The sequence below is a fragment of the Polypterus senegalus genome, chromosome 8 (genome assembly GCF_016835505.1).
Source record: "Polypterus senegalus isolate Bchr_013 chromosome 8, ASM1683550v1, whole genome shotgun sequence".
Taxonomy (NCBI): Eukaryota; Metazoa; Chordata; class Cladistia; order Polypteriformes; family Polypteridae; genus Polypterus; species Polypterus senegalus.
The window spans coordinates 16,951,925-16,978,233 of record NC_053161.1 but is presented as its reverse complement, the minus strand read 5'-3'; the positions used below and the strand labels follow the sequence as shown (position 1 = coordinate 16,978,233).

At 36.6% G+C, this 26,309-nt stretch overlaps 1 protein-coding gene across 1 annotated transcript in view; it reads left to right on the top strand.

Moving 5' to 3' along the window:
* Positions 1-26,309, top strand: part of srgap1a (SLIT-ROBO Rho GTPase activating protein 1a) — a 250,898-nt gene that overhangs the window by 135,411 nt on the left and 89,178 nt on the right. The window contains exons 4-6 of the mRNA XM_039760840.1: positions 10,147-10,209; positions 17,357-17,539; positions 21,271-21,399. Coding sequence (XP_039616774.1) covers positions 10,147-10,209; positions 17,357-17,539; positions 21,271-21,399 — 375 coding nt within the window. The remainder of the gene's footprint in view (positions 1-10,146; positions 10,210-17,356; positions 17,540-21,270; positions 21,400-26,309) is intronic.

Here is a 26,309-nt window from a genome sequence, read left to right as displayed (position 1 = left end):
CCCTCGTGGTCTGGAGGAGGCGCAAGCCCTCCTCCGGTCTTCCTGGACGTCCCAGCTGGGTACCACCCCCAGCCGTGTGGCACACATACATATGAACTGTGCTGCACACCAACACAAACAAGTACCTTGTACTTTAGATATACTGTATCCAAAAAAAAATATATTACTGTGAGTACCTTTTTCCTAGCTTAGCAGCACTTTCTAAGTAAAAGAATGTTTACATTTGACACAAACACAGATTCTATCACATTTAAGAAGTTATTTGTCAGATATTAGTGAAAAATTAACTGTCCTGCCTTTATTTTTTGAATAATAAGGTCTTATTTTGGAGTACTCCCCTCAGGTGGAGATTGTTGAAAAATGCCCTCAGGGTGTAAGGAGATGTGTGTGTGTGTATATATATATATTGGAGAGAGGATTATCAGGATACAGCATCTAGCACACACAGCCTCAGCCATGTGCACTTTCTATTTGAGCTGCTCCCATAGAGCAAACGCTTCAGAGCCTTTACTGTAGGGACCTCACGGTTCAGAAACAGTTTCATTTCAAGACCTCTAAATGCACTCAATCATTCCATCAAGTGTTTCCAGTAGAACTGTTTGTACTTATAAGTACAATTACCTCACTGTAAACTTGCACTACAGTTGTAATATTGCAAAATATAACGTGAGCCTCTTCATGAACCATTTCTCTATCTGCGCTATATGTACATGTATATTATACTTATGCTTTCATATTGTATATTTTTCATTGTTTTTTTATCATATTATTGTTATTATTATTATTATTATGTTATTTTATCATTTTATAGGAAAATAAGTTTATGGAGGATTTGTAAAATCTCATTGTACCATACAATAACAATAAAGGAATTCAATAGAAGAAAGTGTGTATTTACATATGATGATGACTGACTTCTAAGTCGATTTAGATTTCCAGGCATTGTCTTCTTGGAGTTCTTGAAATCATTTTTAAGATGAAATGCAATAGAGTATGTATATTACATTATACAGATGAATCTTTAATTTACAGTGCATCCGGAAAGTATTCACAGCGCATCAGTTTTTCTACATTTTGTTATGTTACAGCCTTATTCTAAAATGGATTAACTTCATTTTTTTCTTCAGAATTCTACACACAACACCCCATAATGACAACGTGAAAAAAGTTTACTTGAGGTTTTTGCAAATTTATTAAAAATTTTAAAATTGAGAAATCACATGTACAATGTCACAGTGCCAACCACCTTGACATTTTGATTCGGTATTCTTAAAGAAAGGACACTTAATTTTATTTACCTTGATTGGAAAAATCTGAAATTCATGGTAAGTTCCCTAGGAACCCTGAATGGAGGGAGGGGATTGAATTAGCCTATTAACTAATATGTCCACCACAGCCGCTGCCACTAGCCCACACCTCAGGCCAACGGGATCATCAGGCCGGAATGCACTCTGTGTGTTATCATGCAACCAGACCGACTGGCATAAAATATCTCTCTATTATTTAAGAAAATCTTGGGACGAGACAAGACTTTTTCAGAGAGATAAGACAAGACATTTTCAGAGAGATAATTTCACGTCTCACGAGACAAGACTTTGTGCCAAGAGATGACTTGAAAACAGGTCTAGGCGGGGGCAGAAATAAAAGACAAACAGTAGAAGAAGAAAAAGAGTAGAAGACAAAGTAGAACATCGTAAAGAGGTTCAAAAACGTTACACATAAAGAGCAGGTTAGAGATTATGAAAGTACTAAAATTCAAAAGTCTCAAAAAACTGATAGTAAAGATCGCATTAGCGCCAACAAACGGAAAGTATTACTCTGTGAAATAACAGAACAGTGAAAAGAGATTGAATATATGGACATAAGTGATATGACAGAGCTACTACAAATTTAGTTTCAAAGAAACCACAATTCGGTCAGGTTTATATTTATGATCACAGAGAAGCGATGAAACATAGAATCGAAAGAGTTAAATGATCGGATGTATTAGAAATTCTACAGCCAATAATAGATACAATCCATAAGTCCAAAAGTATCGCACTTTACACGAAATTATCTGAAAAACATGGACAAAGAAGTTTTCTTGGATTTCTATATGATTCAGAAAGATCACACTCACAGATATAATAAGCCAACATGTGACAAGTTGTCAGAGATAATAATTTTGAAAGACGGAGATATCACAGAGTTGATATTCGTGTTTATCCAAAAGCATAGCACGATTCGTCACAATTGGTAGATCTGGGAAATGATTAAGTGTGTAGGGCCGCACATGGGGTTGGCAAGCGAAGCGCTACTCTCCCACCACACCCATATTATATAAGGGTGCCCGCTTCGTTGTGTTGCTCATTCAGTCTTGTACCTTTCATATGCTTGGATGCTCAGGCAGAGGGTAACAGTCACATTATTTTCATTAGTGTAGTGAACAATCAGAAAAAAGAGCACTATGAAATTGCCTACAAGAATCAAGAAAAAATATTCTTTCTGGATGCACCTGGGGAATACGTAAAACCTTTTTAATTAATTTAAGATTGGCTAAAATTAGATCAAATTATAAAATTGCAATAGCTGTTGTGTCCTCTGGCATTGCTGCCACTTTATGGGGTGGGAGCACTTATTCAGCTTTTAAGTTGCCATTAAACCTAACTTACAGTAAAGTTCCTGTATGTAATGTCAAGAAAGGGATTCCTTTAGCTCAACTTTTAAACGATTGTGTGATTATTATTTAGGATGAGCGTATCTCTCACAAAAAGGGAATTGAAGCTCTGCAGAACGCTAAAAGATGTAAGAGACAATGAGAATTTAATAGGTTGAGTGACTGTTCTGTGATTTTCTGCAAACTCTTCCAGTAATTCAAAGAGGTACCATGGGATTAGGTGAGGTCATCCATAAAGTCATTGTTTATATGGAGTAGAATTCACAAATTAACTCTTACAATTAATATGAGAGCTCAGTTGAAGGGAGACTGTTTAGCTGGTGCATTTTCACTATTGCTTTTGAAAACAGGCAAAGGGCAAATAAAAAGACTCCTAATCGAGATATTGAAATTCAAAATAACATTGGAAACTTGGTCAACTCCATTGAAGAACTGGCTAAGAAACTTTACCCAGATATTATAAATTTACATAAAAAACTTATTTGTGGTTATAGGCATAGGCTGCCAACAAAAAGTTCCTCCAGTCATCTCTGTCCTCTGCCTTCCTCTCCAGCTGGCTCCAGTTGTAACCTGTTTTCTTCATATTCACATCAATTTCCCTATGTGATGTGTTCCTTGGCCTTCCCCTTTTTCGCTTGCCTTGAGGATTCCACTGTAATGCCTGCCGAGTTATGCTGGTCGCTGGTTTGTGGAGTGTATGGCCTATCCATCCCCAGTGACTTTTCTGCATATTGTCTCCTGCAGGTAGCTGGTTAGTCTTCTGCCAGAGGTCACTGTTGCTGATTGTTTTGTGCCAGTAAATCCATAGCAGCTTCCTTAGGCAGCTATTCATGAAACCTTGCACTCTCTTAACTATAGCTGCCGTGATTTTCCAAGTCTCTGTGCCATACAGCAGCACCACCTTAACATTTGAATTAAACAGTCTAACTTTAGTTTGGACTGAGAGTACCTGTGATTTCCATATGTTCTTTAACTGCACAAATGCTGTTCTTGCTTTTCCAGTTCTTGCTCTTACATCTGCATCTGTCACACCTTTGTTAGTGATACTTCCCAGATGGGTGAATGTTTGCACTTCTTCCAAAGCTTCCCCTTCTAGCATTGCCTGGTTCAGGTTGCTTCTATTGATCTTCAGGATCTTGGTGTTTCTCATGATTGTATTGAGCCCTACATGTGCTGAGGTAACTGCTACCTGGTTAGTTTTCACCTGCATCTGCTGCTGTGTGTGCGATAGTAGTGCCAGATCATCAGCGTAATCCAAATCTTCCAGTTGCATCCAGGGTGTCCACTGGATTCCTGTTTGCCTTTAAGCTGTGGATGTCCTCATAATCCAATCCATTGCCAGCAGGAAGAGAAATGGTGACAGCAGGCTACCTTGCCTTACCCCAGTTCACATCTTGAAAGCCTCCATAGGCTGCCCACAGGTGAGTCCCTCATATGCATTTCTAATAATATTAACAATCTTAACTGGTATTCCGTAATGCCTGAGGAGTTTCCAAAGAGTTTCTCTTTGTACACTATCAAAGGCCTTTTAGAAGGCCTAAGAATAAGAATTCCATTCCACAGACTGCTCAACAATAATACATAATGTTGTGATCTGGTTATAGACCAAGACCTTTCCTTACGGAAGCCTGCTTTCACATCATGCAGTTTGGCATCAGCTTGATATTTCATTCTATTTAAGATGATTCTATTGAAGATTTTCTCCGGTACTGATAGTAGTGAAATGCCTCTGTAGTTTGCACAGTTGCTGAAGTCGCCTTTCTTTGTAATTTTAATGATGTATCCTTCTTTCCAGTCTTGTGGAATTTGCTTATCTTCCTAGATTGTCTCAAAGAAAGGAAATAACATATCTAATGTGGTTAATATATCTGCCTTTAGTGCCCCTGCAGGGATGTCATCTGTTCCAGCTGGTTTTCCATTTCTTAGCTGTTTGATTGCTTACCTAATTTCTTCCCATGTTGGTTTATTGCAATTTATAGGCAGATCCATATCAGCTTCATCAACTTCGGGAAGATTTAGTGTTGCTGGTCTATTCAAACGTTCCTCAAAATGCTCCATCCACCTCTTTCGTTGTTGCTCGTCTCCAGTTATTGATTTTCCCTCTTTGTCTTTGACTGGTCTTTCAGACTTGTACCTTCCAGACAATTTCTTAGTGATGTCATAGAGTTCTTTCAGTTTGCCTTTTTTTGCTGCTTGGTCTGCTTTTGTTGTCAGACTCTCCATGTACTTCTGCTTATCAGCCCTGATGCTCTTCTTCACTTCTCTGTTTGCTTCTGCATATTCAGATTGAGCCTTTGCCTTCTCTATTTTTGTTTGGCTGTTGTTCACTGCTGCTTTCTTTTCTTTCCTTCCCTGGACCGTGTATGCTGTCAATTTAGTTCTATTCCTTTTGTTGCCGTTTCTTGATACCCAGTACTTCCTGGCATGCTGATATTACTGTCAATTTTATTTTATTCTACTTGGTCACAAGATTCTCTTCTGTTCCATCTTCCTGTACAACACAGGAAGCTCTGCAGTCTACTTTGACTTTACGCTGTTGGAAGATAAGTAACTAAATATAGGTAAACAACATTCAATATGGCTTTTATATAAGTAACATATAAATGTTTTTAATATGAAGACCATCACAAAATATAGTCACAAACAGAACTTTGAACAATATCTTGATGAGCTTGGTATGCCCTGCTGTTTTGTTGAAGGACATGTGTTTGTCAGATTTACCTCTTGTTGCATCCAAATGGTGCCATCTTTCGCCTTTACGCCTGGTGCAGCTACGTTGTTCTTATGTGTGAGTGGATGTTCTTGCGGGGAAGGCTTCTGTTCTTTTTCTCTGATGTAGAACCTGCATCCTTATCTGAGTTCACCTCTGTTATAGCATGTCTTCATTTGAAAACAGCAGTGTCAGATCGAGGGGAGCTTGAACGTGACTGAGAGAATAAAACGGTAATTCTAGGTAGCGCCAGCAATTGAACCAGCAACCTCTTGATTATAAGTCAGCAGTTCTTACTGCTGCACCTCCCCAAGTGTTTGTGTCAGTATTGTACCCTAACCTGATTTCTTTTTCTTCAGTTATATTATTGAACAAAAACGCACTTGTTTTGTTATACGTGTACCATTAGTGTTTATTTGATATTTGGACTTCAGTTTTCACACATTATACGCTACATGTCAAATTGCATTTCCTGTCATCCTGCATTTACACAGATCATTGTAGACATGGAACACAAATGAAATGCATGTGTTCCACATAACGATATATTATTGACCCCATTTAATTCCAGGCCCCTCACACCCAGATAAAGAGCTTTGAGCTGGGAGAACGTTTTGCCTGAGTTGAGCTGTGGTGGTGGGGGATGGGATAGCAGACTGCTTGCTGCTTGTGCTGATCGACACATTTGCAAAACAAAAGACGGTACTGAAGTGGTATGAAGGAATTCAGGGTGGCCCTGGATTGTGAGTTTTTCTGTAAGCTTCAGGGATTCTAGCGTTAAGAAATCCAACGTTGTACTTGTGTTGTGCTGTTAATGCTGCCATCCAGTTCTTTTTCAGTTTCAGTTGAAATGTCCCTAGAGGGAGGTGATGGTCTGTTGCCATATCTGCTCCTCTTCACAATCGCACATCCAGTAAAGATCTTCTAAATTTCTTGTTTATGCAGATGTGGTCTATCTGATTTTCTGTTGCGTGATCTGGTGATACCCAGGTTGCCTTGTGAATTTTCCTGTGAAAATGCTTCCACCAATGACCAGGCAATTTGACGCATACCAATCTGTAATCTCTCATCATTTTCGTTAATATCTCTCAGCCCGTGTCTCCCCATTATGTCTTCCTATCCCATATTATCAATTCAAAACTTAGTGTTGAAATTCCTCATAATAATGTTGACGTCTCTCTCTGGGCATTCCATCACCACTGTTTGCAGTCGATTATGAAAATCCTCCTTAGCAGTTTCCTCATTATTGTTAGTATGGACGTAGCACTGGGTTATGTTCATGTAGTTTTTCTTGTGCTTGATTCAAAAGGAGGCTGTAAGAATTCTTATGCCATGTGCTTCCCATCTCTTGAGAGCTTTTTGTGCTGTTCTAGATAACATCAATGCCAGTCCCTGGCAATGCCACACACAGAGAAAGAGCCGGACTATCGCCTTATTACCGCTAATTAAATAAATAATTATCTGCTTGACAAGCTACATGGTGATATAAAAACTTATTTTTCTATTGATTCTGTTTTAGATCATGAAGAAGCAGTTTATTATCCTATTGATTTTTTAAATTCCCTTAATCCTCCCAGAATGGCTCCTAATAAACTGTTCCTTAAAGTATGTACACCAATAGTGTTTTTATGAAATGTAGATGCTTAAAACTATGTAACTGTACCTGTTTGAGAGTGACTGCATTGTAATCCAATATTATAGAGGCCTCAATAATAATAACTGGGTGTGCAAAATGTGAAAAAGTATTTATTCCTCTGATTCCAATGATCCCCAGTAGCTATGCCTGATGCCTGATTTTGAAAGACTGCAATTCCCTATAAGAGTATGCTTTGCTTTAACTATAAACAAAGATCAAGGATAAATCCTATCAGTTGCTGGTATTGATTTGCGCAAGTCTTGGTTTTTGCACGGCCAGTTATGTGGCATGTTCAAGAGTCAGTCAGAGGGACAATTTATACATTTTGGCTCTGACAGGACAATCTAAAAATATGGTATTTAAAAGGGATTAGTTTAAATATTTTGAGAAATTTAATATAGTAACATTCATTTATCATTAAAACTGTATTTAATACATTTCTATGTGCAGCAAAGCGCACGGGTCCTACTAGTATTACAATGATTTATCTTCCAGTATGTTGAAATGTGATAGTAATTCAGAATAAGCAACACAGTAAACTAAAAGAATTTCTTAATAATGACAGCTTTTGCCTTAGAGTCTGACCCCTTCCTTGACTAATGTCTATTATTGTTTTTTCCATTGTATAATGTTCTTGAAAAACATCAGGTTGATGAAAGTGCTGTAATATAGATTGTTCTACCATTATTATATACATATGAATTTACTGTATCTAAAAACAAGGTACCACAACATAAATACTCTTTCAAATTGAATAGCTTTGAACATGACACACAGGAATAAAAAGTTGGAACACCAATTATCTTTATTTTTATGTTACAAAGTGCCCAAAGAACACTCATTAATGTACTTGTGCTAAATAATACTTTTATCTGTTTTCATCGTAATTGTAATTTTTCTTAAAGTTCCTGTAAAAACTTTGAGCTACAATACCCTATTTGTGCTATATAAGATGGAGTATAGTCTGTTTTTCTCTTTTATACAGCAATAGTATCTGCTAATTTAAAACAAATGATTTTATGGTGTGGATTTGTATTTGGAAAAACATAATATGAAGATGCCCTTCTGCTGCCTATGAACCCAAAAGGAAAAAGATAGAAGTTTCAAAGATGCTGCAGCAGGTGCAAGGCAAAAAAGTACACGAGAGGGATATCAGTTAGTTATACAGTTTAGAAAAGTGCAGCATGAAATAAAAACAAAATGGAAATCATATGAGTTACCCCAATTTAGGGGTGAAGCGGTTGTTGAACTGATTATACTAATGCATCATCAAAGTTAGAACAAAATTATCCATCCATCCATCCATCTAACCCGCTATATCCTAACTACATGGTCACGGGGGTCTGCTGGAGCCAATCCTAGCCAACACAGGGTGCAAAACAGGAAACAAACCCCAGGCAGGGTGCCAGCCCACCGCAGGGCAAGCACACACACACCAACCACACACTAGGAACAATTGAGGATAACCAATGCACCTAACCTGCATGTCTTTTGTGGGAGGAAACCCACGCAGACATGGGAAGAATATGCAAACTCCACGCAGGAAGCACCTGGTAAGCGAACCCGGGTCTCCTAACTGCGAGGCATCAGTGTTACCTACTGCACCACCGTGCCGCCCAGAATAAAATTATGGCATGAGAAATTAGTATTGAATCATTTTTTTGTTTCTTTGTGAGCTATAATGGTAGCTAATTAATAAGTACATGAGTAAATTTTCCAGTGGTATCATATGCCGTTTGCACTCTGGATGTTACACAAAGAAGATGTCAGATTGTTTATAAATATACATCAGCTAACAGAAAACCAAGATTTCACGTAAAGGCAAACCTCCAAAAAGCCTAGCTTTGATTGTTGTAAGTGGGGTGGGGAATCTGAAATCATCATTAGGTAATATGTGTTTCCACCTGTATCCCTTTGCAATAAGATTTTCAGATCCCTCTTCTTGCCTTGTTAGTTAATGCTTATGTACTTAGCCTGACTTAATGTTAGTGCCTGATATAATTATAGCTACATTACCAGAGGATGTATAAAAATACATATTTTAATCACAGGACTTATCTCTATATATCTGATAGAAGTCAAAACAATACATTTTATCCAGTATAGTTAGAGAAAGAGGAAAATATCTGAAGTTGTAGAGTGTTACGACACTTCTTCTTAATCATATAATAGTCTTTATAAGAAGAAAATATTGACATGCTTATTTTCCCTGAGAAATTAAGCTAAACATAACCTCAGAGAACAGAAGATGAACATTAAGAAACAGATGAGCAACTTAAGAAAGATTTAAACTTTGTGTGATTTTATGCTTTTCAGTATATGTTACATTTTGCTGAGAAACAGTTTTATCAGGATTATAACTGAGAAAACAGCTATCCAAAGCAAAATTTGTTTGTATTCAGTACCCAAACAATTAGAGTAAGTAAACAGTCCACTGGTCAGGTTTGCTCAGCTGCCTAATTCATGCTACACACCCAAAGCTAAAAGGGGCATTAGGTGCACTGCTGGAAATGACATACCAGTATATACTTTAATAGGAGCTAGCAAAAAGGCACTATAGCTTAATGTCCACAGTCCTTAGAGAGGAATGCCTAATTACAGAAATAATTCCTGGATGGACCTGGAGGTAAACACCTGGTAGAGTTTTAATTGGGGACCCCAGTAGCATTAAATGAACAGTACTTTTATGAAAAATCTTCAACATTTGCCCTAAATAAAGGTTGAAAATGGTCTACTTCCAAGTTAAGTAGGGGTGACATATTTTAAGAGTTTTTGTGTTATGTTTGTCACAAAATAGAAATTATGTAATACTTTGCTGTATCATACCATATTAATTTCTTTATTTTGAAACACTCTCCTATTGACATTATTCTTCTATCTGTCATACTCAGTGCATTGCATTCTTTGGTTCATGTCTTTCTTTTGTAATATTGAAATAAAATGTATGTTGTGATAATGCTAGCTGTTAGTGCTATTCTGTAGAATGTGATTTCATTGTCAGCTTTATTGATTTACATGGGGGTGACCAAAAATATTACTCAAGACCATAAATTATACATACAAACTGAAAACAACATGACATGTTGAATAATTTCTGTTGTGCAGTCTTGTATTTTTATTAATGTATTTGTTTTTCTTTTTTAGAGCAAAGAAATTGCTTTCCAGTTACAAGAAGATTTGATGAAGGTTCTCAATGAACTTTACACAGTAAGTAGCCATTGCATACACATTGCTCTTCTTAAGTTATTACAATAGTTATGTTTGTTTTATCGCTGGAGGAAACAAAATATTAGTTCAGTGGTGCTGCTTATGCTTGAACAGGCTACAATCAATTCTCATTAAGTAAAACATTTCTTTTAAAGATCAGTTACTATTTTTCCTAGTTGCTGACCCTGTTTTTTATTGATGGCCATTGGAAAATACAGTTTTACGGGAAACTGTCAAACTGGTGGACGGCACGGTGGAGTTTGCATGTTCTCCCCGTGTCTGCGTGGGTTTCTTTCCACAGTCCATAGACATGCAGGTTAGGTGGATTGGTGATTCTAAATTGACCTTAGTGTGTGCTTGATGTGTGTGCGTGCCCTGTGGTGGGCTGGTGCCCTGCCCAGGGTTTGTTTCCTGCCTTGTGCCCTGTATTGGCTGGGATTGGTTCCAGCAGACCCCCTTGACACTGTAGTTAGGATATAGCGGGTTGAATAATGGATGGATGTCAAACTGGTAATAAGTTGAATTATGGGAATCTGTACTAATAAAAGGCAAAGCCCTCACTGACTCACTCATCACTAATTCTCCACTTCCCATGTAGGTAGAAGGCTGAAATTTGGCAGGCTCATTCCTTACAGGTTACTTACAAAGTTTAAGCAGGTTTAATTTCGAAATTCTGCGTGTAACGGTCATAACTGAATCCTACTTACATACATATATATGTCCATAGCCTGCAGCTCGGTCACCGTGTGAGGCGGAGTTGCGTCCCCCATCCCCACGCCTCCCACATAGTTGGCTGCCTGCCTATATTGCGTTCCCCATCCCCACACCTCCCACGTAATTGGTTACCTGCCCATATGAAGCCATCCGTTGCTCCGGTCTCTTCATTCCCTTCCTTGCTTCGCAACGGTATTCATGTCTCCCTGCTGATAACTGCAGCCTTTTTATTTAATCCATGGCTTCTCCGCTGTTTTATTGTGCTGATAACTGCAGCGTTTTTATTTAATCCACGCTGTTTTATTGTTTGTTTATTACGCTTATAGTTATTGTGTAGGCATTTTAAACTTAGTTTACATTGTTCAGGTACCCATTTCTTTTACCGTTCCAACCGTACCCCCATTAACATGTCTATCGAAGTGATCACCATCGATCAAAGAACTGTCACTTACCGAGTGGTTTCCATGCCCGGAGATGCTGCCTCCCTTTTACATTCTCTGTGTTACATATTGCACGGCCATATCAGGCTCAATATCAGGAACATTGCGTCTTATGTATTGAATGACTGGGACAGGTTCAAGGTGTGGACTGATGACAGTACAGGAGATAATTATACTACACAGGAGCACTAGAAGAGTGAAATGCTTAAGCCCTTCACCTATGCTTCTGCATGTGAGTTGATGGCTGCCGCTGAATTGTTCGGTTATCGCTTTCAAGTGTACCGAAATGGCCAAATATTTTACACCTTTGGAGAACTGCCAATGCCTCTTAAACATCTTAGATTCACAGGTGACGATTTGAGTAGTGGACACTTTGATGTTTATGAATGTTTCAACTCTCAAAAGCTGGATGCGAAGTTATCGATGAAACCGGTTGTATGCTTGACAGATGCTGAATGTCACTTCAACACAAGTCCTGCAAATACTAACGTAATTGAAACAAACCATGAAACGATTATGAAAGCAGCAATCCAAGCTGTGAGAAAACAGTTAAAAGGAGGCGTGACAGATGTTGGGGTACATTTTCTGATGCAGCTAGACGGAAACAACTTCGTGACACTGCCGCTAAATACTCGCAGGCAAATCCACAACTTAATAGAGACGCTGCCGCTAAATACTTGCAGGCAAATCCACAAGTTCATAGAGACGTTGTCACTAAATACTTGCAGGCAAGTCCACAAGTTCATAGAGATGCTGTCGCTAAATATTCACAGGCAAATCCACAAGTTAATACTTTGTACCAGGAATGCCTGTTAAACATCTTAGATCCACGAGTAGCGATTTGCGTAGTGAACACTTCAATGAATGAAACCTGTTATCTTTACAACGGTTGACAAACACGGAATGTAACTTGAACACAACACGTTGTCCAAAAACAAACCTGATTGAAAGAAATAATGATAATCAAATCCTTGATGACAGCAACCCTCATAACAGTGACAAAACAATTACATTGACAATCATGTTACGTTATTTTTAAAATGTTTCCTTTTCTTTTTCATAACTTCTTTTACACACTACTTCTCCGCTGCGAAGCGTGAGTATTTTGCTAGTTTTGAGTATAAATGTAATTTCACCCTGTAGGCCATCCTGTAAAATGATAGCTTTTTCAATCAGATTTGAATATAATGCTTTGATCTGTAATCTTGTACCATTAGAAAGTTTTGAGAGGTTAAAGTAATATATACTGTAAATAAAAACAGGCCTAGTACCTGTATATGGGTCACTCAAAGCTAACTCATCAATATTCATGAGTAGGGCAGAGCCTCTAACTAAAAACACAACTGCAAAGCAAAAAAACGTAAAGATAGCTTTAGGATAAACTGAAGTTGAACAATTGCTTGAATTGAACTATAGTGATGACAATGTGAATTGGTCATCGGTTTTTGGCATTGAAAGTGAAGTTGATAAATGATACGGCACTGTACGACCAAACCACCATGATATGTCTGGTGAATTCAGTCACGTGAAGCATTAGCAGTACAGCACGTGACAGTTGCTACATGACAATAAGGCAAAGTAATTGCCATTGAGTGTAAGAACAAGCAAGACGTTAGCCCCCTAAGCACTTTTCACATTGCTCGTCCCAGGAGAAATGATTAAGTTACTAAGCCTTATGCTGTGGTAGCTTACAATAACACAAAGGGTGCACAGATTGTGCAGGTCAGGAACACAACATTCTACCCTTTGATGGGCTACCTTGAGAAAAGTACAGAAATAAACGCACTTCTACAGTCCTGATTAAATCAGGCTATGCAATGGTGATTGTCTAATCACCCAAAGGATGTGTACTCTATCTGCATCAGTACAGTAGTGTACACTAGACATACTTTTTGTGCAGTATTTATGCTGATATTTTAGTATTTACATGTTTCAGTTCCATGTAATAACAATTTTTCTTTTTCACTCATGAGTTTTTAGCTCATTTTTACTGGAGTAAACATAATGCTAAGGAGGCTACAACACTATAAAATAAAAATATTATTTACTTATGGTTAACAATATAATATTGCTAGTTATTAACATTTGTTGAATATGTCAGTTACCAGAATAGAACTGCATAATGTTGTAATTAATGCAACTTGGAACCTTGTGTTATTTCTTGGCCCTGTTCTCAATGAAGTATTCATGTTCTCCCAATGTTCAATGTGCATTTTTCTCCCACATCCCAAATGAGTGCAAGTTAGGTGTAGTGGCAACTCAGCATGTGTGTATGTGTGTGGTTGTCTGTGTGAGACTGCCCTGCAGTGTATTAAAGTTGATGTTGCCAGGTTACACTCTAAATCACAGTCTCCCCGTAATGAAAAAAATTGTTTTGAAAAATGGGCAGATGGTTTTTGAATGTATTAAAAAATGTTTGTTTACAGTTACACTTTGGAACTAATGGGATTTTATTTGGTACAGACCACACCAGTCAAAGCTTCCAGCTTCATTAAGTATAAGTAAAAGTAATCCATTCAAATATTAAGGACTCTACTTCCTGTTTTGCCCTTTGTTTTCAACCAGAAAGAACTATGCATATACTTACATAAATAATGTATTAACTTTATAAAACATTGAACTAGGTAATAACAATTTTTTTTTCAGATGAGCTTTGTTTTTACTTAATGTTGTCAACATTTGCCACAATGTGAAATGAGAACAATTAAATAATAAATATAATGAACCCGGTATTCTATTAGTCATTAAAATATGTCAGTATTATCTGAATTTTCAGTTCAGAAAAAATACAGTGGAATTTACCCATTAATAAATAATGGTTATAAACATTCCCTCATCTGGGGCCTCATGCATAATGCCATGTGTAGAATTTGCACTATAACATGACGTAAACACAAAAGCGTAAATGTGCTTACACACAAAAAAATCCGTGCTGTGCGAATGCCAGCTTCCGCGTTCTTCCACTACATAAATCCCGGTCAGAGTGAAAATTAACGCATGTGCATGCGCCTGCTACCCCACCCCAACGCCTCTGAGAATTACGCCTCTTTGAATATGCAAATCAATATAAATAGCTCTTAAGCTCAGTGTTTTGTGAAAAGGCATTGGTAAAAGCAAGAGGGAAAATAGAAGAATTTCAGCGAATACCAAGTGGAGTCAAGGAAAAACATGCTATTTGTTGGTTTAAACAGTGCTATAAACGACTAAAGGAAATTGATTGAGTGACATAGCTTGTCGGAGAATCTCAAAAGCTCAAGTTCATGAAGTCAGACAGTGCCCAAAATAAAAAAAGAAGTTGTCACATATCAAAGTCACCGTGAAAAGGCGATTCGTAGCCCACTGTCGAGTGTCATATGAAAGCTTATTAGGGTACAGAGAAAAAAACAAAGGCACACAGTGGGAAAAAAGCACAAAATGACATCTTTAATCTTGAAATTTCCACTTTAATCACGTAGTTTATTTTGTCTTTAAAGTAGAACATCATAAACTTCATCTAAAAATTGTGTAATTTACTAGTTTCTCAAATCCCATCGTAACTAAAGTAGCACGTTAAATGCTTTGTTTTGTATTTGATCTTCTATGTGCTCTATGTGTGTGAATCACTACGTGCTTCCGGGCTTTCTCATCCTCCAACAGGACACAGAATCCATTACATTTGTAATATTACAGCTCTCTGAATAATTAAAATACTGAGATGTATATGTGATATCATTTTCATGATGATAGGAGTTAAAGCATGTTATTAAACATGGGAACACGGTGGCACAGTGATTGTTCATGTCTCACGCAAGATGCTGGCCACGTCATGCGTGACCTTTGATGAAATACTTTATTGTAGCAGTACTATCTCTTTCAAACGTACTAACCTCCAATTCCTGTCCTTACTTTTCTTTCTCCAAATACCCAATCGCCACACAATCAGCTCTGTAATAGACGTTAAGCCATCTGTAAGCTTAGATCTCTGATTCTACAAAACTTTTAAGGAACATTGAAATATCTTCGTAGCACGTGTTTAATTATTCTATCCATCTATCCTTCTAGTGTTCCAGCAAGAATACAGCACGAGGCAGGAACAATCCATGAACGGAGCGCCTGCGCCTCACTAGTGCTGTGGCACCGTGTCCTCACATGTTTAATTATTAACAATATAGATTATTTAAATGAAGTTAAAGTTTTATCTGTATAATGTAATAAACATATTTTGCTGCATTTCATCTTAGAAATTATATCGTCATCGTCTGTAAATACGCGCTTTATAAAGTAGCTAAGGTTGTGCAATATTATAACTGTATCGCAAGTTTACAGTGAGGTAATTGTACTTATAAGTACCAACAGTTCTACAAGGAGCATTTGATGGACTGATTGAGTGCATTTATAGTTCTTGGGATGAAACTGTTTCTGAACCGCGAGGTCAGTACAGGAAAGGCTCTAAAGCGTTTGCTATATGAGAGCAGTTCAATAGACAGCATGGCTGAGGCAGCATGTGCTTAATGCTGTATACCAATAATTCTCTTTCTGATCAGCAGCTGTACAGCTGTGATTCTTACTCAGATACAGTGATATAAATACTCCGATTGGTGCAATGAGAGTAATATGGAAAAAGATAATCCACTGTGACAACCCCTAACTGGAGCAGCTGAAAGAAGAAGGTGCAGCGAGAGTAACAATGTTAAAGCAGCTATTACATCTAGAATAGTTTTACCATTCTGTGGACCATTATATTGTTACAGGTTAATTACAATCAGATGCATCAAACTAGTAAACAATATGGGTTAATTTCAGTGTATTTATAAAGCCACGTCAGGTATGTGAATCTAAAAAAGAAAGGGTAACCACACAGGAACAGTAGCACTGCTTTGACGCTGGGTGCCGTCAGTCTCTAAAACTGAGTGCAGAACTTGCATATGCCAGGGTATGAGCTACCGTGGAAATGTGCTTGGCTTTACGCCAAGTTTAGGTATTATACATCGTGTTTTGAGTGTGGAAACATTCTTACGCAACATTTTTCTGCATACGCACCGTTTATACATGAGGCTCCTGGTGTTTTTCATGTTTTAATAGAGTTGCTTCAATGGAACAATGTAAATATTGTGATGAGTGTACTAATATATGACAATTTCTCCAAGAAAAATTTTTATTAACCATTTGCATACAAATGAAATAAATTTAAGAATTATCATTAACTAGTGAAATTAATATAAATTTTTAGATATACAATTATGTTTTTCTTGATATATTCATTAGTTTATTAATTGAGTCTCATAAGTAAGCTATCTGTTAAATTTGAGGAGTGAAATAACAGTACAGTATTCTGAAATGATTACTCAGAATTGAGTTTTTGAAGAAAATGAATAGATATCGATTTTGTAACCTTTTATTTTGACTCTTTGTAGTTTATTTACACTTAATCTGGTAATTTGAAAATAAATTTGGAAGCATGTTGGCATTGAAAGTAGTTTTTGAGCCTCATAGTGTTTGATTCCCAGCTTGGATTTGTAGGTAAGTCATCACCTTTATGGTGTTTAAACAGTATGTTCTCTCTTTGTTTTTGTTGTATCTTCTTTCAAGCTGAACACTCATCCAAAGTGTTTATGTGTACATTACAATAATATGTAACATGAATTCTTACAGTTTAATACAAGCATTGTGACATTTTAGAGTGGAACAGTCAGGCATAGGTAAAGTTCAAACCTGTATCCTTACGGTGTGTAGTGAATTTCATAGCTCTTATAAGCCTCTTTCTATGCTGTTTTTAGCTTTTAAAGTTCAAAAGAGTTTTTTCTAAAATGTAGTTCTGTTAGAAAGTATGATGAAATTAAATAAAGGAAATAACTAAAATATGTTATTTAAGCCAGATTTTTTGGTGTATAAAGCTGACATGCATTGAGATTTCAGTGATAAAGTCAACAAACTGTAAACAACTTATGAATTGAAAAATGAATATGAAAGAGGTTTCTTTAAATGTATTAGTTAATTAGAGATGTTACTTACAGGTCATGAAAACCTACCATATGTACCACACAGAAAGTGTGAGTGCAGAGTACAAACTGAAAGAGGCAGAAAAACAAGAGGAGAAGCAAATTGGAAGGTCAGGAGACCCCGTTTTCAATATTCGCTTGGAGGATAAACACCAAAGACGAAGCTCTGTAAAGAAAATTGAAAAGATGAAGGAAAAGGTAACCATTTGGATTATAGTTTATTTGCTGTTATCTGCTGTTGTCTGAGACTGTTGAATCTGTTTGAAAACATTTTTATTTTTGCTGGTAGAAAATGTGACGCATGGACTTATGTCTTCAGTCATTTATTGTGTTGCATGGTCGCCCTGTCTCTGTGTATGTTGGCATAGTTAATATGTTATAATTGTTAAACTGATTGGCTAGAAATGTAGTGGGATTGATATTATGTTGATGCAGTGTTCAGCTAGGTTATCTCTTTAGAGGAGAGTAAACCAGAATTTGTTTCCTATGGGAGGGAAATAATTGCTCAATATACAGTACCTTCATGTTCCTAGTATAATTTTTACAGTTTGAAACATACTGAAATTTGGCACACTAAAGTAGACAAGTACCATTGATACTAAAATTTGTCCTGATGACTGGGCCTGTTTGGCATTATTAACATTTATTCACATGACCTTCTACAGTGTTTTTTGTTTATGGATAATCTGTCATTCTAAGGAAAGTTAAAATTATGAGTAGAATTTGTTGCTGCATTTGACATACAATTCTATCGATACATTGATGCACAGTAGATCTAACACAGATGCATTTAGTTGCATTGCTTTAAGTGCCTACACTGCTACTCTGTCTATTGTCTTACTGAATCACAGCATACTTCCCTCATTTCTGGTTACTGGTACATACATTCAGGTCTCTTCTTATTATTCTTCTTTTTCTTTCGACTGCTCCTGTTAGCGGTCATCACAGCAGATCATCTTTTTCTATATCTTCCTTTCTCTTGTTTTGTTACCTTGTTACTTTGTTACCTTCGTGCCCTCTCTCACTTTATCCATAAACCTTCTTTTAGGCCTTCCTATTTTCCGCTTTCCTGGCAGCTCCATCCTTAACATCCTTCTCTCAATATACCCAGCATCTCCCCTCTGCACATATCTAAATCAGTGCAAACTTGCATCTGTCTCTCAACCGTCCAACCTGAGCTAACCTTCTAATGTAAACCTGTCCATTCTTGTCACACCCAAAGCAAATCTTAACATCTTTAATTCTGCCACCTCCACCTCTGTCTCCTGTTTTTTAGTCAGTGCCACCATCTCCGTCCCATATAACATGGCTGGTCTCACTATCCTCTTGTAGACCTTCCCTTTCACTCTTGCTGGTACCCATCATACCCCTCTGACACAAATCACTCCTGGCACTCTTCTCCACCCATTCCACCCTGCCTGCACTGTCTTCTTCACCTGTCTTCCATACTCCCCATTACTCTGCACTGTTGATCCCAAGTATTTAAACACACCCACCTTTGCCAACTCTACTTCCTGCATCCTTACCATTCCTCTAACCTCCATCTCATTCACACACATGTATTCTGTCTTGTTCCTACTGACCTTTATTCCTTCCTTCTCTAGAACATATCTCGACCTGCTCCCTACTCTCGCTACAGATCTCAGTGTCATCTGAAAACATCATAGTCCACCGGGACTCCTGTCTAATCTCGTCTTTCAACCTGACCATCACCATTGCAAAAAAAGACAGGGCTTAGAGCTGATCCCTGATGTACTCCCACCTCTACCTTGAATGCATGCGTCACTCCTACCACAGACCTCACCACTGTCTGACTTCCCTTATACATATCCTGTACCACTTTTACATACTTCTCTGCCACTCTCGACTTCCTCATACAATACCATAACTCCTCTTTAGGCACCCTGTTTATGCTTACTCTAAGTCCACAAAGACACAATGCAACTCTTTTTAGCCTTCCCCTGCCGCCACTTTGCAGTCTCCAATCTCCTTCAAACTGACCCTCCTGGATATGATATAATCTAGCTTTGTGCATTTTCCTCTGGTTTTGTATGTCACCCTGTGTTCCTCCCTCTTCTAAAATATGTATTCACCAGAGCCATGTACATCCTTTTTGCAATATCCACTACCATCTGACCTTCTGTATACAGAAGCTCTCCTTGACACCATACCTCCCCATCACCTCCTCATCTCCTCTGTTCCCTTCACCAACATGTCCATTGAAATCTGCTCCAATCACCACTCTCTCTCCACCACTTAATCTGGCTCACTCAAGAAATCTTCTTTCTCATCCATCGCACACCATACTTGCGGAGCATATGCACTAAAAACATTCATCATCACACCTTCAGTTTCCAGCATCATAATCATCACTCTATCCGACACTCTTTTCACCTCCAAAACACTCTTGGTATACTGTTCCTTCAGGGTAAACCCTACCCCATTTCTCCTCCCATCCACACCATGGTAGAACAATTTGAACCCGCCCTCGATACAGCTCGCCTTACTACCCTTCTGTCTGGTCTCTTGCACACATGATATATCAGCTTTCCTTCTCTCTATTGTATTAGCTAACTTTCTTCCCTTACCAGTCATATTGCCAACATTCAAAGTTCCTATCCTCACTTCCACTTTACCTTCCTCTTCTCCCCTGCCTTTGGATGTGCCCTCCCCCTCTTCTACTCCTTTTATGGCCAACAGTGGTCCAGTTTCGGCTAGCTTACTGTTGGCTAACAGTACAGGTGGTAGCCGTTGTTAAATATGTATTGTTGTCCACGTATTGATCTGGCAAAATTTTACACAGGATGCCTTTCCTGACATAACACTCACCATTTACCTGGACTTATGACCAGCACAAAGAAACACACTGGTTTGTGCATCCCCACACACATACATTCAGGATTAATTGAGCATTTCTGTGTATTCTGCTCAGTTCAGTTACATATTTTACTGTAGGGATATTGTGAGCTAGTAATTATGTAAATTTCATTTGTGTCACATGTAACATTCAGACTACAAAGTGTCCTTAAGTCACAAGACCTTCCATCACATCTGTTGTATTTTACAGATGACATTTTGTTAATGTGGACATGTGGGTATTAGGCTTCTTCCTTGCACTCTTGCATAAAGACCTACTCTGTGGAACGATTTAGAAATTGTTGTTCCATGAATATGATCTTTAGTTGCAGTCACTGATTTCTGCAACTTATTCACAGTCACATTTGACCTAAGGATAGCTTCTCTAAAATGTGTCCTTTTTTCTATAAATTGAGTTGGATGGCTTAATGTAGGCAGAATAGCAATAGGTTTATTTGCTTTCCACTTCTGCACAATAGATTGCACTAGATTCTGAGGAATGCACATTACCTTGAAAATGGTACTGTATCCTTTACCATTACTGTGCTTGTGTGTAATCAGAGATCTGGCCACCTTGTAATACTATTTTTCATATTTTTATACTTTACTTTGAAAGCTTCTACCCTACTGTGGAAACTTATATGGAGAGAATAGATTTATCCTCAGAGATTAATATAAAGCATGATTGGAACTAATGATTATGTCATCAGTAGATGGTGTGATTTGCTAAGGTGATACATTGTATGCGACAAAACATATGCTTTCTTTTTTGTTCTGATTTATGTTTTTCATGGTGTGTGAAGTTTCTGACATTCTCAATGCAACTGACATGGCATGCAAAGTTCTTCTATAGTCATTCTCAGTTATCTCAGCAAACTAAAGATTAAATGTAGATACTGAATATTATTGTTCACATACTTACTATGTTGATGTCCATTCTACTGTAATTTTTGCCTTCCAAAAGGAAGCTAAAATAAAAAGTATGTCAAATTTTCACAGAAATATATACTATTTGATATTTTTCTGAAACAACCAGTTTTAGCATGTAATTTGTTCTTTTTTCTTTTTTCTAGCGTCAAGCTAAATATTGTGAAAACAAGTTGAAATCTATCAAAGCCAGGAATGAATATCTGTTGACTTTGGAGGCAACAAATGCCTCAGTTTTCAAATTTTACATTCACGACCTGTCAGATTTAATTGATGTAAGTATGTAATGTTTAATAAAATAATACATACTTTAAGCATAGCTACTATTCTATGTATAAGGTAGCAGGGCTGTGTAGTAGTTCTGTCCACCCTGGCCATCGGAACTTACTCCTTTTCTATGTTAACTAATGTTGTCTTATTTTAATTTCTTATTTTGTCTTTTTCTTTTCTTCATTATGTAGAGCACTTTGAGCTACTTTTTGTATGAAAATGTGCTATATAAATAAATGTTGTTGTTGTTGTTGCAGTAGATAACATTGCTGTCTCATAGCTCTTGGAGACATCCAGATAACCATTTGTGTGGAATTAGCTCCTCTTCTAGACTGTTAGTGGTTAGGTTTTCATGGTGTTGGCTTGCTATGAACGTTGTTTGCATGCATGTGTATGTATTTGTATGCATAGACCCTACACATTTTTACCATCCAGATATTCTAATGGGACTAGCTGTGCTATTTGTCCAATTTCAGTAAATGGAATAAATGGATAATACCCTATATGTAACAAAGAAAAAAATGCATAGTACAAAAAATACTAAAAGACAAAGATACTGTAAATACAGTAGTAGTACGTGCAGTGTTTTAAATAACATATTTGATACAATTAAAGAATTCAAAACATTTAGTCAACAATATAAATAATTGTAAATAATAACACATGAATCATATGATATATTAGTTGGTTAATAATTTTCCATATATGCATAAAAATAAAATATTAAACTTGGAAGTGTTTTTTTCTCAGTAAGGCTGAAACACCCTTATAATAATAAGTCTATACCTGATGGTGAGCACAATAATAATGCCATCCATCCATTTTCTAACCCGCTGAATCTGAATACAGGGTCACGGGGGTCTGCTGGAGCCAATCCCAGCCAGCACAGGGCACAAGGCAGGAACCTATCCTGGGCAGGGTGCCAACCCACCGCAGGACACACACAAACACACCAAGCACACACTAGGGCCAATTTAGAATCACCAATCCACCTAACCTGCATGTCTTTGGACTGTGCGAGGAAACCGGAGCGCCCGGAGGAAACCCACGCAGACACGGGAGAACATGCAAACTCCACGCAGGGAGGACCCGGGAAGCGAAATAATAATAATGCATTTTGCAAAATTAATATTAGAAGGCAGACATTTTGTTATTGATGCATCTTAATTTTTCCTTAAATTTTTATGAAATAACTGCCACTTTAAATGGTTAGAGAACAGTGGCAGCAGTGCAAACAATGTATGATCAATAGAGTATGCTCTAGATATTAATGAAATTAGTATGATTCTAAAATGCATGTATAATTTTTTAATTCTGACATCTGTAAACCTTAAACTTTCAAAGGTGTCACCTCTACTGTCATTTGGTATTGTGACAGGCCATGCAGCTGGCATTTCCTTAATTAGTTCATTACTTTCCCGTATTCTTCAGGCTATGCAAATTAGTGGCTTTCATGGTTATAAAAAAGATGTTTGAAATCAAGAAGATGACTTCCCTGTCAATTAAATGGATCTACAGTGGATATCATCTGGAATATAAAAGAAGATCACATATTAAAATCTAGCTTTGTAAACCTATGAAAAACTGTTCTGTTTATGAGGATTGATTTCATTGTATTTTTAAATGGTAACTGTGTATTATGTGTGTTGCTTTCTTATAAATCAAAGTATGCTTTTTATGAATTCTATTGTAAGAGTTGATGTATGACCAAAGCCATTTTATGGCATACAGGTAATTAAAAATTCTATGGTTCTGATACTCTGATATTAACTTTAGGAAATACTTTGATACAAAATCACATTTCTCTTTTTCTTTTGCATTAACAGATTTGCATGTTTTGTGAAAAGTTATGTTTTATGTTTAAATTTCTTCAAATGTTATTGCTTCTTTTTAGCCTACATGTTTTTTTTTTTTAAATTTCATTCTACAACAATAAATTCATTCTGTGTCTTGGATAAACTGATTTATCACTCACGCTTGTCCATTGTGTAGTGTGTTTCAAAGGAATTCTACTCATTTTATAAAAGAGTTTCTTTGTTTTTTAAGTGTTTTTATAGTGTTGAACCATATTGAAAATTAAGGAAGCTTTTTTACTGATTTAACTAAATTGTAAACTATGTGTTTTGCATTGTTTTAAGGGTTATGTATTAATAGACTGTAATAGGTACAGTAAACATTGTCATGAAAATTTGGTAACATCATTTATGGATTTTCATAAAACAACAGAAAATTTTCAATCTCACCTAATCCAATTGAGGACCTATGCCAGCAGTATCAGTTGCATAATAGGAAACAGCCCATACAGAATACCAGTCCCTCACAATGTCTATTCTTGCACACACCCTCATTTACAGTTACCGGTTAACCAAACATTCACATGTTAAAATCCCAAAATGCTTAATAAATAATGCATACTTTAAGTCAGTAATCCACTACTGATGATACGCCATAGACATGACACTTATTTAGCACATTTAATAGTGTATTTGTTTCTTTGCTCAAGTACACAGTAAGCAAAAAAACTTTGTGAATTGTTCTTGAGGTAGCCAGTGTACGTGGAAATTTTGAGAGATATAGTTTCTGAGAAAAAGCAGGCCATGCTGGTATGTTCATGCCTAAAGTAAAAATCATCAGGTATACATTGAAGAATAAATGCACATTGTACGCTCATAATGCTTCATGGCATAAGTATAGGAACACAAGTTTCTGAAATATTCCAAATCTATAATAGTAAACTCAATTTAATTCAGTTTCCTCCCTAATCAACAGATTTCATTCTCATGCATTTGTAAAGTTAGATGGAATGTGGTAATTGGAATAGAAGTTCACCATAAGGTAATTTGCAATACCTTTGGGACACATCATTGGAGTATGCACAAGCAGAAGCCAGGAGCCACACTTATGATACCTTGCAGCATATAGTGCACTAGGGCTGAGTTTTTCAAAAAATATGATTTTTAGGGATAGACAAGCAACTTTACAATGTACTTATGTAATTTACATCCTACTGCCTTATATTTTTCAAAACTCTCCTTAATCAGACATTTTAAAAGTCGGCGTAACAGTCCACTTTAACTTCATTCCTGAAATCACTCAACAAAATGAATCACAAATCAAATGAAAAACAATTAATTGACAATTTTCATTATCGGGCCCTTTTGTGGGATACAATAAGTTGTGAAAGGTAATTTAAAATAAACATAATGTAATTTAATAACCAATTAAGCCATATAAATAAAGAGAAATCCCATGGCCTTCTATCTTCTGTTGTTTTTTTCTATTAATTTGATTTTAGAATAGCATTTATGTTTTAGTGGTTACATTTTAAGTTCCTGGAACAGACATACAGTATGCCTATGGAGAGAAAAGATAAATATATGGAAAAGGTTTCAAAAACTTGAATATACTTTTATTGTTAACAGCACACTGTAGCTGCGTTTTCCCAAAATTACCAAATTCAGCAGCTTCAACTCAACAAATGGGATTCAACAAAAGCCGGACGCGCAGAAATGATTCCACAGACAAAATATCTTCGTTTTTTAAAGTTTAGTTAAGTTTGAAAGTAAAACAGTTCACACAAAAAAGGAAAATTAAAATAGCAAAAAAGGAAAAATTAATGTTAAGAAAAGTTCAATTCTAAGCTTAATCTTGTTACATCTCAAATCGTTACTATTAACATTTCTGAACCATTTCAAAACGGTCAGAAAACTGTATGCTTATCCCATTTCTAAGTTTAAAATGACCCCTTTAAGTCCCTATGTACTGGGACCTGTTCTAAACAACATCTGAGCTTATTATCACACTGTTTCTCAGTTACAGTAGGAAGGTTCTATCTCTTGCTAACTTATAGGGGGAAAAGACTATACCATAAGTTATGACTATGAAAGAAATTTATATTCTATTCAAATTAAGCAAACATTAATATGAGTTTAACTCAAAACTTTATTTTTCTAAGATTGGCTCTTACACACACTGTTAAAACAAAACCACATTAAGTGGTTAACTAGATTAAGAGAAATTATGACAACCTATGTTTGATTCACTTTTAGAAATCATTAAATACTGTAAAATGTATTTTTTTCTTTGTACAGTAATGAAATAAGGAACGCATTCACATGTACATGTAATATACCATATCTGATTTTTTTGAGAAGCTATGAGGAAATGCATTGCTAGTCACTATTCTGAGATCATGCTATGAGAATTAATTAAAATAATAAGTCCTGGCCTTCGGCTTGTTTTAAAAAATTATTTGCTACTGTACCTAACACCTTCATATCATATGGCTTGGTTAAAATCTATACAGATAACTGAAATTTTGTTATATCTTTTGAATACAAGTAAAGTATAATATAAAGGAAAAGTGTGATTTTAATATTCTGGTCCTAAAATTCATGAGACATATGGTGAGCAGGATTTGTGTTTCCTCACTCACAAAATAGTCAGTTGTTTTTGACACACATTTTTTAGATTCTGGCAAAAAAATTATGCCCTTAGGCGTCTAAGAAAGCCACAGATTTTAGATGAAGTGAAGTTGCAGTTACATGTTTTAATTACAGACCAAATGGATTTTTTTTTACTTCGAAATCTCTCATCAGTGCAGTCATGCTGTCTTTTTATCTGGGAGAAAGATATGCATTTGATCTATTTGTAATCATCTGCTGTGGTCATCAGCATAGTGTATAGCTTTTAAATGCTGAATCCCAGCACACAATTTGCACAACATATAAATTGGTTAGTGAAAGATATACTTAACTTACAATATAAATAATATATATTCTCAATTATGATTTTTGAATACATTTATTTCCCCTCTTAAATGTATGCCACAGTTTCTCATGCCAAAAGCCACCAAGTACATCAAACAAAACCTAGGCATAATTTTAGTATCTCAGAATGTTTGCTAGCCATACTT